The sequence below is a fragment of the Strigops habroptila genome (genome assembly GCF_004027225.2).
Source record: "Strigops habroptila isolate Jane chromosome 13 unlocalized genomic scaffold, bStrHab1.2.pri S16, whole genome shotgun sequence".
Classification (NCBI taxonomy): domain Eukaryota; kingdom Metazoa; phylum Chordata; class Aves; order Psittaciformes; family Psittacidae; genus Strigops; species Strigops habroptila.
Genome location: NW_022651054.1, coordinates 1826595 through 1839029, shown reverse-complemented (window position 1 = coordinate 1839029; position 12435 = coordinate 1826595). Strand labels below are relative to the sequence as shown.

Here is a 12435-nt window from a genome sequence, read left to right as displayed (position 1 = left end):
GCAGTGTGGAGGATATGCTAAACTGCAGGCGTGACCAAGTGTGGAACAGTGAGGTCAAGTCCATTAACCAGACTGGCCCAAAGTCAACGGGAGCTGAATTCTGTCACTGGGGATGCCATGGCTTGAGTTGGCTTGGCCAACTACTATCAGCATAAGATGATAATAATAACAACAATGTTTAAAGATATGTTCTAGACAATCAGAAGACCTGGGCTTGATACAGCAACTGATATATAAAATGCTATGGCTTGTGTTAGACAGAAGTGGCTAAAGATGTTTCTTTGATTGCGTCATCTGTAAAACTCCAGTGGAAATTACAGTAGATCTCATTTTAATCTGTCAGCTTGATTACTTTGCGTACTGTTGGATCTTCTGTTTTGGTTCTGCTGGATGGAGGACTAGGCAGAGCTGTTGCATAGGGATTCATAACATCACCAGAACATTCTATGTTTTCACAAGTAAAGCTGATGCCTGCCTTTTCCACTGGGGATGGTAAAGTAGCCATTACACTGTAATGTAATTAAAGTAGCCATTACTACTTTACACTGGGCAGTGTAAAGTAGCTGGGGGTAAAAATGAAGAACGAATGCAAAAGGCTGGGATTTTGCTGCCTTGCGTTCTAGCCATGCCTATGATAGACTTTCCAGTGGGCCTGTGCTTCTGTTCTCTATGGAACAGGGAAGGAGTAACAGTGTGTTTCAACCTTGTGGATATGTTGGGAAGACAGATTCAGCCTTGAGTTTGAAACACACATATACTGCAGTAATTAGAACAATACAAAAGCAAATAAAAACAGGAAGAGGAAAAGTACCTAACCCACAAAAGGATTTGGTTGATGTGCAGCAAATGAGATATGGGACCACGGCCTACGTGATGAAGTTAAGAGAAATATTGAACAGCTCCTTTGCTACACAATTCTATGAAGTGAAATGACATCCTGCAGGAAAAATAGTACAGGCTCATTTACTACCCAAGAGGGCAGAGCTAAGGTTACAGAGACTATAACAGTGTTGTCATTTCCTTACTCCCAGGAGCTGCATTTTCCAACTTGATGGCTTTCCTAATGTAATTGCATTCTATGCGATGATTTTTTAGAGCCTGATTCTTGCTAGAGTAAATCAGGAGGAACCCCAGCAAAGCCAACAAAGAGATCTCAGTGCAAAAATGATAAGAGGCAGGGTTGAATCAAGCATGCTCAGTCCATAACCTTCTCCAAATTCTGTAACAAATGCCCCATGCTGGAATAACAAGTAGGTATCAGATGAAAACACAAAACAATGACAACAGTGCATTTTTCAGTAGCCACATCATATTATGTCATTGATGTCAGGTTGAGTTATATTAGTCTGCTTTTCATTATGTTGTGTTATGCCTTTTGACATAATGCAACACACTGTAAGTAACATAAAGTGACCTCCAAGTATAAAAAGGAACACAGTTTTTGTCAGATTAGATAGTGGCTATGAATTCTCAGAGAGGGAGGGGTAAGTCAAAGAAGGAAAGAGGTTTGGACTCAGTGTCCTGAACAACAAATGCACAGAACTTAATTAACAGTTACAACAGCCCTGGCTGTTTCCAACTAAGTGTATGTGCCTCCACTCAACAGAGAGAGAAGATTCTCAGTGGGATTTGCACAGTTTAATTTGTTTAAAATTCTGCAGAGGTATCTGTAATAACTGTCTCTTTTCTGTACCTGAACTGTAGGAGCTCCATTTACAGTGAATGTAAGACTAACTTTCCTCAGACTTGCCTTGTTGCCAGGCTCCGAAATACAGCAGTCAGACCAAGCTTAGCCAGTGGGCTTTCTGCTGCCCTCTGTATGAAGAATTTAATCAGCTGCTAAGAAAACTACTTCAGGGAGAAAGGAAAAGGGAATCATGATGGCTCTGAAAAGACCGGGGAACTACTCATTAATTTAAGGTGATTAAGGAAAAGTAGGTGGTTCAAGGGAAATTGCTGAGTCTCTCTGGAGGGCTTGAAATCCATCTCACCTTGGTAGTTCTTGCTGGTGGCTTTGTTGGAACAACCTGGCATTCTCACTATACTGCCTGCTTGAGAGGCGCATGGTCTATATTCCTGATCCATGGTTTGCACTCCTGCCAGGACTTGCAAGGCAATGCCTCAGTTTGCTGCTTTCAGTGTAATTCCTAGTTCAATTTGCATAAATCACTGAGTATGTCTGTTTCCTACATGTAGAATAAACAAGCATCTATGACTTGGAAGGTGTTAGGAGCACACAGCAATGAGAAAACACATGGCATGGCCAGAGAACAGTAGTAGCTGGCAATTCCACAAGGGGCATCTTACCAGAGTGCCAGGATGGTGCTCACAATAGTCCTATTTTTAGATAAGGACTGGCCTTGTCATTAACCTCAGCACCAGACTAGTTATCAGAGAGATCAAGCCTGGTCAGTGCATAGACTGTGGAGTCCTTTGGGTGAAGGCTCTTCCAAAGGTTTGAATGTTGTCCCTACCTATTAGGGGGATATGGAAGAGCTCAGCTCCCAATATCATTAACTGTCACATGTCTTCTTTTGAAGGCATGCCACTCAAAGACATGAAGGAAGACTATCTGTGTGCACTCTACAGCTACCTGAAAGGAGGTTGGAGCCAGGAGGTGGCAGGTCTCTTCTCCCAAGTAACAAGTGACAGGACAAGAGGAAATGGCCTCAAGCTGTGCCAGGGGAGGTTTAGATTAGACATTACGAACAATTCCTTCCCCAAAGGGTGCTCAGGCATTGGAACAGGGTGCTCAGGCATTGGAACAGGCTGCCCAGGGCAGTGCTGGAGTCACCGGCCCTGCAAGTGTTCACACCCTGCGTAGCCGAGGCCTCAGTGCCATGGGTTAGTGGTGGCCTTGGCAGTGCTGGGAACGGTTGGATTTGATGATCTTAAAGGTCTTTTCCAACCTGGTTGATCCTGTGATTCTATGATTGTATGCATTCTCTTTATCATTTCTCCATCTACAAATGTAGTATTAATTAGTATCTACTTAATTTCCAGGCATGCAATACTCCTTTAAAATGTATACGAGATGCTGTCCTTGTTCATTAGGCTATTAAATAACAGAGAATTAGCAGTTACTTCTTCTGAACAGTGTGCAATAAAGCAGCTCTGCTCTCCATCCTGCAGAGATCTGTGCAATCAGACCCCTGTGACACTGACATCCACAGTGCTCTGCATGACTGCAGAGATCTACCTTTAAGTATCATTTTGCAGCACCAGAGAGTCTAGAATTAAGCGTGAAACGTTCTGCTAGTATTGTTAAGCTCGTAAAGAAAACTGTTACCCTTGGTAGGACAACAAACCTTGCTTATGGCCAGACAAGACACAGAGTCTCAACCCTGGAAAATCTCTGATTTGCAGCCAGGTTGGATCTCAGTAGACTTATTATTATGTTCTTTACTAATAAATCATTATGTTGTCTCCTTCACAGCACAGAGATTTCAAATAAACCTGTCCCTGTGTCAGTCTGATTCTCTGAAGGAGTGTCCTGTTCTATTGAGTCACGTGGGAGGAAAATACAAAGCAGTAGAAAGACAGATCAAAAAGGGGTAGCAGAAAGGGCCCTGGAGGCAGACTTAAGTTTGGTATTTAATATTTCAGGTAAAATATTCACTTAGCATCAATTATCTTGTTGGGTTCTTTTTTTTTTCCCTTTTTTTTTTTTCTCAAATGAAATTGCCTCTGAATCAGCCACTCTCTAATTACCACATTGAATGATTGAAATTTTTAGGGCAATTAAATTCAAGCCTTTCTTTCTCGGTCCTCATGTTATTCCCCCCTTTTCTCCCTCCCCTCTCCAGTCTGGAGCCGTTCTATGATTTGGAGGCAGTTGCAGAAGCAAGCAGACCTTTAAAGCCAAGATGTATGTCTCTCTTAATTCCTCTGTGGATTTGTTTTATAGACTAAGCAGAGAGGGTTCTGGTCTCTCAGGATATGTGTGTTACAAACACACAGTTCTGTGTGGGTTTTATCCTAACATGTCATGTCATTTAAAAACAGCTTGGAAGAAGTCATTTAATATAGAAATTCTGTGAAAAGACAAAGATCAAGGTAAAAAGTATATGCACTATGGAAAATGCCTGGAAAACTAAGGAGCAAATTAATGATAATAATGATGATTGATGATATATTAGATAAGAGAAAACAAACTCCCAAAGAAACAGTACAAAGCATCTGGTAACAGAGCTGTTTGTTAGGACAAACTCCTGAAACAGCTGGATGAAAACATAAGCATTCTTCCAAAAAAGGACACAAAATTCACAGGATGGAATCGTGGGCCCAGTGAACTCAGTGACAAACTGCTGCTCATTTGGCTGTCTTGTCAGGATTAGAGCCCTGATCCTGCAAAACAAGTAACTATATTCTGAAGTGTAAGTATGAGAGCTATTACCTTGATTTCAGTGGAACTGTTCCTTCCTTAAAGTCAAGCGGATGCCTGACAGCTTTGTTGAATCAGGATTTAACTCAGGGAGCATGGTAAGTCTTTATCACAATGAACCTTTGAAACTATGTAAGATTTTCCTTGAAATCCTGACTTTGAGGTTTCCAGATGACCAAATTCAATCTAGTATACACAAACGTGCCTCTGCTCTCCAGCAGGCGCATGGACTGAGAGGTTTATTTTTATGCTGTGTTACATCAGATATTGGTATAATGTCACTGAAACAGATGGACACTAGGCTGGCTTCCAACTTGTATCTACAACAATTTCACTAAAGCCAGGTGAATTGTATTATGCTTATTTATTACTTAATTATCCCTGTAGGTGTTTGAGTTACTTCACAACAGCTAAAACAGTCCTTGCCCTGAAGAGCATGCAGTCAAATCTAAGATTAGAGATGACAGCACTGCAAGGGGCTGGACCTGGAGGAAGAACAAGGTTCTTGTTCAGTACATACTTCAATGTGTGTCTGTCTCAAAGTTCAGTTGATTGGTGAAGCACTTTTGTGACTCAAGGTTAGTGTGACTGATGAAGGACAAATATTTCAGATGCTAGTGTATATATGTTCCTGAAATACCTGTTGTTGCTGCTGGTTTAAATGGGTGTCCTTGTATAGATACTGTAACAGATACAGGTTAGACCTTTAGGAAATCTGATTTAATGTCATGGAATTATGCCGTTTTGTACTAGGTTCATGTTTTGGCCCATTGTGATAATGCCAAACATGATTTACAAATCAATGGAATGTGTAGGCATTAATGTCCATGAGCATTCCCCAGGAGACACAGCCCTTGTGGTTCCCAGGCTGCCTCCTGTTTTCTCCTGCTCTCAACACCATATTCATTGCTACACATCTCTTTTTTTGTCATGCTTAAAGTCCATGACTCTCCATCAATTTGCCGTAGCTTGAGATCTGGCCCCTGGACTTCAGGATGTGTGATAGATTCAGGGAAAACAGACCTGACTTGAGATACTTTGCCATCTGCAGAGCAGTGCTTTTCCCTCATGGCTCCCCATTATAGCTGCACCTAGGCGGGACCTCAGGCATTGTTCTGGAGCTCTGAATGCAGGCACCAGGCTCTGGAGAGATCTCAGTGTCCCGGATTTATTGCTACTTTCTTCTGCATTTTCTCAAGGGGAGCGTTTCTCTTTCTGCTTTTTCAGGGTGCCATGTCCACTTGAAATCTCTTTAGTGCCTGCCCCGTGTTCATTATTTAGAAGTACATAGGAAAGCCCCTTCAGCTCTAGCTTATTACGAGTGCAGTACAATTGTATCCTAACTGCCTACTCTACTTATCTACTGCATTATTCCTGTGAAAGCTAAAGCCCTGCACAGAACAGGTGCTTGGAATGGTATTGGGATTCAATTACTGCACTTTTCCAACCTTACATCTATTGTCTAAACTTGGAGCAGGCATATTTTTATTCCTTGGCGACACTATATATAGAGACAACTGGCATTGTGTTTGCTGGCTGACTAGTTGGCAGAGAAGGGGTGGAAGGCACAGCAGCACTATGGTAGGTTTCATTCTTTCCCCTGTCTGTCTGTTGATCTCTGTATTTCTTTCTGACTCTAACAAGTCAAACAGAGCAGTAATGACCACACTGGACTCCATGAAATCTCATACTTAGTATCACATCCAGAATGAAGATCTATGTCAAAGAGCAAGCTGTAAACTTCCAAGGACTTTTCTGCATGTGTTTAACAAATGAGTAAGGTGGGGAACATAGATGGACTGGCTGAGAGAAGAGCTCATGCATCTCTTTCCAAGACTAATACAATAGGGCAGCAACGACTGGCACGGCTGGTGTAACTAGTGCTGAGGTCTGCTATGGTGTGATGGGGAGTGAGGGAAAGGGGTATCTTGCTCTCGAGGCTGTGCAGAGAAATAGGATGTACTGCAGAAACTTGTGTCTTGTCTCTGCCCTGCTCACTGCTGCCTTTTAGCTCTGGACTCCAACAGCCACCTCTGCCCCAAAGGTGCGCATAATGTGATTCCAAGGAGCGAAGAAGAACTCCTGCATAAGGAGCAGTGTGGGCAGATTGGGCTTTATCTTTGTCTTCTGCAAACTCAGAGGAATGACAACAGCAGTATTAAAAAAAAAAAAAAAAGCTGGTGATTTTCCTTATTTTTCTCCTTTTTGCAGGTCCTTTTCAGGCTACCTTAAAGTAATGCTGCCCAGTGGCTTCCTGGGGCTGTGGAATATTTGATTCTGGAGAACACCAGAGAGGGAATTGTATATGAAAAGCGTTCTCAAAACTTAGTTTGAACCTGATCCCATTTAAGCAGGTGATGAATGAGATCCAAGTGCTGTTCTGAGCAGGATAAAGTCACATTCAAAGTAATTTCTAAAATCCACACACAAAATTAGGTTCCAGTTTCAGTCAGTGCAAGCCCAGTGTCGGTGGTTTCACACTGAGCACACAAGTCACTAACCATGTTCTTCACCACTGTTTTAGGAGTGAGCAGTGCCTTGTGCTGACTGCGCCTCTTCAGTTGTGAATTTACAGCTTTCCCTTTAATCAGCTTCGCTGAAGTCAAATCCAGCCCTTTTGTGGGGTGGGGGTCAAGTGCTGGGGCTCAGGTTTTCTTTTCCCCCTCTTCTTTAAAATGTTATTTACCAGTTTTCTTCCCACCTATTTAGTTCAATGACACACCACAGTGCTTGATGTTTGAAGGTATTTCAGGACATTCTGTGGTGAAACTGCTGAAGTGAGGAGATGTGAAAATATAGTGACAGACTAGTCTGTCTCCTTGCTTCTTGTTCAACCAATGATTCTCTGTGGTGGTTCTTTTCATTGTGCCTTTTGTTTTGGGAAAATATCTTCAGAGGTACCTTCCTATACAGGGACACATGAAACGGATTTAAAATGGGAAGAAAAAAATAGCCTTAATGAAAGAAAGCTGAAGAATATCTTTACATAAGGAAGTGATCATTTTTTATTAATCAGAGGGAAATGTATATGTAATTATGCTAGATGAACTCTGTGGGGAGGTTTTTTTCTCTCTTTATGATGTCTTAAGGGATTTATAAATATTACAGAGGTTTTATAGCATCATAATATTTCAGATGTGCAGTAAAGCTACTTTCAAAGGATTAGTGCAGACAAAGCAGCATAGTAAAAAATAATTACAAGTCAGGCAGTGCTACTAGGCTCTGACATCCAGGGCTGATGAGAGCGAGAGAGGCAGGGTTCAGGGAGATAATTTCTCTAACAAGAGCAGACCACACAAGCGCTGTGGAATGGAGTTCTGAGAACTGTCTGCAGCTCTCCGTTAATTCCAGGGAATTTCAGTGAAGTTGGGTCTGTGATGTCTCCCCGCATGCTCTGTGCTGAACGGAGGGAAGAAGAGAGGCGGAAGGAAGGAGAAGGAAGCCTTTTCCTTATTCCCAAAACATTCCCGTGTTTCTTCAGTTCGAGTGACGCCTTGTAGCAAATTCTGTGTGCTGAAGGGAGCTGCACACCCAAAAATAGACTGCATTCTGATCAAATGTGTTTTCAGCCTGCTTAACTGTCTGGAATGTACCACCTGTACTGAAACGAGCACTGACCTCAGCGGAGCAGTGCTGATTTCACCCGCCGAAAATGTGGTGTGTTTGTGTATGCATCTGCACATGCGTGTGTGTGTACATACGTGTGTGTGAGCACAGAGGGCTGTGTATGTAGAGAGGGACTGTTCATCTGTTTACATGAAGACATGTATATGCCAGAGAAGAAAATGTGTTGGGTGGGGGAAGCAGCTGGCGAATTTTGGGTCATAGAGGTTGAGCAGTCTGTGATTGGAGAGGTTATCTGCTGTTCTGAGATGAGTCTGGGGAGATAATGCATTCCCTGAGTATATCTGAGCAAGAGAAAAAAGGAGACTGGCATTGGGAAGGGATTTTATGTGGGGCAAAGGAGAATGCTTTAGCGTACGGGAGTGTGAAGCAGGAAGGATGCAGTCCAACAGATTCTTGTATCTAGCAGGGATCAAAGGTGTGTGTGCCTGTGTGGGAGTGTGGGAGGCTGGGGCTACGTATAAAATGGAGTGAGGATGAGAAGGGAGGAATCTGTTTGTGAGTGCAGTGTAGGTAATAAAAAGGTCTTCTGTTTCTCAGTTCTGATAATGTGGGGTTTTATTTGAATGATCTGAGGCTGTTGCCTGTTTGAAATGCAAATTGTGCCCTTAGAGCACTTTATGTTGCTTACTCCTCTAGACTGTTCCCTCAAAGGCATGCACTTGGGTTGGCCTTATGCTACTCACCTGCCATGAAAAAGACCCAAACCACACTAAAAAACGGTGGCTTGTCCGTGGCTGGGATCTTTGGTGCAGATGCAGTGTAAATTATCTCAGCAGAACAAGCTTGTGAGACACTCATCAACAAAAATCCTGTCCAGTGCTGCACAAATCCCTTGGACAGGCCTGAGATGGAAGTTTTGGTTACAAGCTGGATTCAATGATAACAAAAATTCAGACAGGAAATGTCAGCACTGAGATCCCAGAGTGGATGAAAACCAAGGGAAGAATGTGATGGATGAAAAAGTAAGAGTAACTCAGAGTTAACATCATACTGTGGATCACAGTAGGGGACAGAATCTGAGCGAGATGATGGATGATTCTGTCTTTCTTGTAGTCGCGGACATAGTTGCAGAGCAAGTATAAAATGTGAAACAGTGCAATTTAAAGCTGTAGTATCTTATGTCTAGTTTCCTCTGGGCTGAGTACGGAAGGGTACAAGACAACAGAATCGGGCTCTTAATAATATACACTGCTGTTTTGTCTGTGAAGGACTCCCTCCCAGGAGACCTGCTCCTCCATTAGTGCCTTTATTGGTAACACAATAAGCGGCTGACTGGGGAAGTGTTTCTGCTTGTCTTTTAACTCCGGCTGTCAGGAGCATCAAACTGTGTCACCTTTAGTTAGTTAGAGTATTTTCTGAGTGGTTTCTTCAAGGTTTGGTCCAAACAGGGAACTGACCTCCCCAAACCAAACCGAAAACATGGCTTCTGGCAGAGTGCTGCCCAGTTTGCCTGACTGCTTGTGGGGATATTCTTGCTCTGCAGAAAATGCTAAGTAAAGGTTGGTTACTCCATACTTACTGAAGGGGGAAGTGTGCACCTGAGCAGCGTGGAGTAGTGCCAGTTACGGAGCTGCACCTTTGCTTATCCTGCAGCAACCTGCCTGGTTTACCACACTTTTCTGGCTTGTCAGCAAAATTCATTGAGGGACTGAGATGATAAAGTTCTGCAATAATCCAGTGTCACATCCTTTGTCTCTCTGGTGTCATGAACCTGCTCTTGCAGCAGCCTTTTATGAATTTACCAAGGTAAATAATGCCTCATGTTCTGAATGAGAACCAAGTATTTTCAGCTCCTTCTTCCTTTGCATACAGAGATATAAACTGATTCCCTTTTTACTCAGAAATAAGAGATTTCTTCGCTCTGATTCACTTGAACATACATACAGTCCCCTCTGCAAGATATAAAACATGAATCCCTATATCCAGAGAGGCAAAGGCAGTGCACACAGATTGTTCCTGCCTGCCTGTGTCACTGCACTATTCCTGTTCTCTCTGGCTCCCTGGCACTGCCCGAGAGGAGCATGACAAGGAACCTCAGTGAGGGAGACTCAGCTCAAAGCAAATGTCTGCTTCAACAGAGTTTTCTTGGGACCAGATTTTAGTGTGGCTCCATTTTTTCATTTAAATCTTCTAAAACAAACCAAGACCAACAATATAAAAAGCCTTTAAAATTGAGCCTAATTGAGAGAGTGCTAACACCAGTAAGACAAATGAGTGATATGCACAAGCCTGTGGTTTCTCTTCTAAAGTGAAGTGTTGTTTTCTTCACAATGGGGTGATTAATACACTCAGGCAGGAATATTAATAGGCTTGTTCAGTTGTTGCAACATTCTTCCCACTGCTCTGCTATTGAGGCCTTGGAATCCAAGCCCAGGGGACCCTCAGCTCTTCAGTTTCTCATCTGGCACGTTTTGTATGTCAGTCTCAAAGCACATGTTGCAAAGACAGAGCAGCTATCTTTGCAAAGTGCAGCTCGGCACCCTTTGCATTTTACAAAAGGGGAAATCAAGGCAGACAGAAGGGATGTGTCAGTCACCCACTTACTCCTCTGTAGGTCACCTACTAAATCCTTGACAGTTTAGAAACCATATGGTTGCTCAATTCTGTATTGCTCTTTTTACAATACCAGTCTTTCAGAAGGATACTCCAGAGTCAGAATCCTGATTCTGGTCACTAAAACATTCTGTAGTGTTTGGAGGCATCAGAGAGAGCAGCACAGACCTATTTCTATTCTCTTAGAACTGCCTTTTACTTTGACTTACCCACCAGAAAGACAGTGACAATGTGCTGTATTCTGTTCCTGCTCCACCTACTTATTTCTCAGCCTTCCTCTTCATAGTGCCTGCCTCCCACCAGTCATGCAAAATCAAGGTGCAGTTTCTTTCTGTGATTATGAATTTCCCAGCCCTTCAGAGCAGATAAATTATGTTCCTGATACTGGGTATGCAAAAAACAGACTGATAATCCAAGATGCTCTATATGTTTGATGCTGTAAGATTTAGCTTAAAACTGGTGATGGAAAGCCATTCCCATCCAACAGCTGTTCCCCTGTGAAATGTAGTGGTGGTCTCAGTTCCATTCCATAAGTGAGCAGATCATGAATAGGATCCACACCCAGAGCTTCAGCAGAAAAACTAAAGATAGATCGAGCGACATGGGAACAGATCTCCTTTATCATCCGTGGAGATAACTAACCAGAGAGTGACACTGAACGAGTATTGTGCTAGGATGAATTTCTCCTGGTATAGTGATGGTCTCTGGACAACTAGTCTTCAATCTTTTTTGCCTTGATAGGACTTCACTAATGTAAAGCAACTTCTGAATGTTTTTCCGTTGCTGGTCTGTTTCTAATAGATACTGAGCCACAACTTTTGGGTTTATCTGATCCTTGCTTGTAGCTATAATCCTTGCTTAAAGCCATACAGCAGAGAGAACCCATTAAACTGAGGCATAATGGAAGTATATTGCTGTTGTTTGGTATATAAATTAATAAAACTTGGAGCTGGAGCCCACTGTCCTTCATTGTGGTGCTGGCTTAAAAAGATGCAGATTGTTAACATGGGGAATATTTATCCTGCTGGATACGGCTGCAGTACTTGGTCACAGCAGAGCAGAGCATCAGAACGGTAAAGGCCATTTTATCTTCATGAAGACCAGCTACACAAGCACAGGAGAACTGGTTCTACTACCCCTTCTGCAAACATGCAGCCAGCTTTGTGCCCTGTGGTCAGTTCCCCAGACACTTTGCAATACATTCTGCTGGGTAACATCTGCTTTCTTTTTACCTTGGGGAACAAATACATGTAAATACGTAGGATTGCCCTTAATATTTCCATTCGATCTTGAAGTGTTGAAAACCTCCACCAGGCACCTCACGTTACATGGAAGATTGCCCATTACTGCTCAAAATAACACTTATTTCATGTGTAGGAGGAGAAGGGAATATGTTTATTCCAAAATCAATATTTCTACATTCATTAAACATTCCACTTCTTCACTTTTTTTTCCACGCCTGTGGTGGCATTCTATCCTTATTTTTATCCTCACTACAAAGACATTTTTCTTACAATTTCCATTCCTATTTCCAGATTTTAGTGCTTTGCACTAGCTGATGCGAGCTTGACAGGTCTGGAGTGTGGGCATGGGGGTTAGTCTCTACCATAGCCCTCATTTTCAACCTGGGATCTAAACCAGGGTGGCTGAGTGCGGAGATCTGCCTGGCAGATTAAATCGATCAGACAATGTATACTTCAAACAGAGTCAAGTGGGAATACTTCCTTGAGCTGCTCTGCTCCTCAGGATGTTTGAAATCAGGATTGAATTTGAACTTTCACAGGCTTTTTTACTTTGATGAAAGGAGACAGTAGAAGTTGCCTTCTGTTTCATGCAGAATAGCCCAAACTAAGCAAGACTAATTTTCCATG

At 42.6% G+C, this 12435-nt stretch overlaps 1 protein-coding gene across 3 annotated transcripts in view; it reads left to right on the top strand.

The window, feature by feature from the left end:
- MYL10 (myosin light chain 10) overlaps nt 1–12435 on the top strand; it is a 49619-nt gene that overhangs the window by 21634 nt on the left and 15550 nt on the right. Inside the window, exon 1 of one of the 3 annotated variants that reach the window (XM_030472794.1) lies at nt 4381–4482. The exons of 1 other annotated variant lie outside the window; for it this stretch is intronic. In XM_030472794.1, coding sequence (XP_030328654.1) covers nt 4438–4482 — 45 coding nt within the window. In that variant the 5' untranslated portion in view covers nt 4381–4437. Of the gene's footprint in view, nt 1–4380; nt 4483–5928; nt 5966–12435 lie in introns of those variants that run through there. One more of the 3 variants, XM_030472795.1, reaches the window with a different exon arrangement.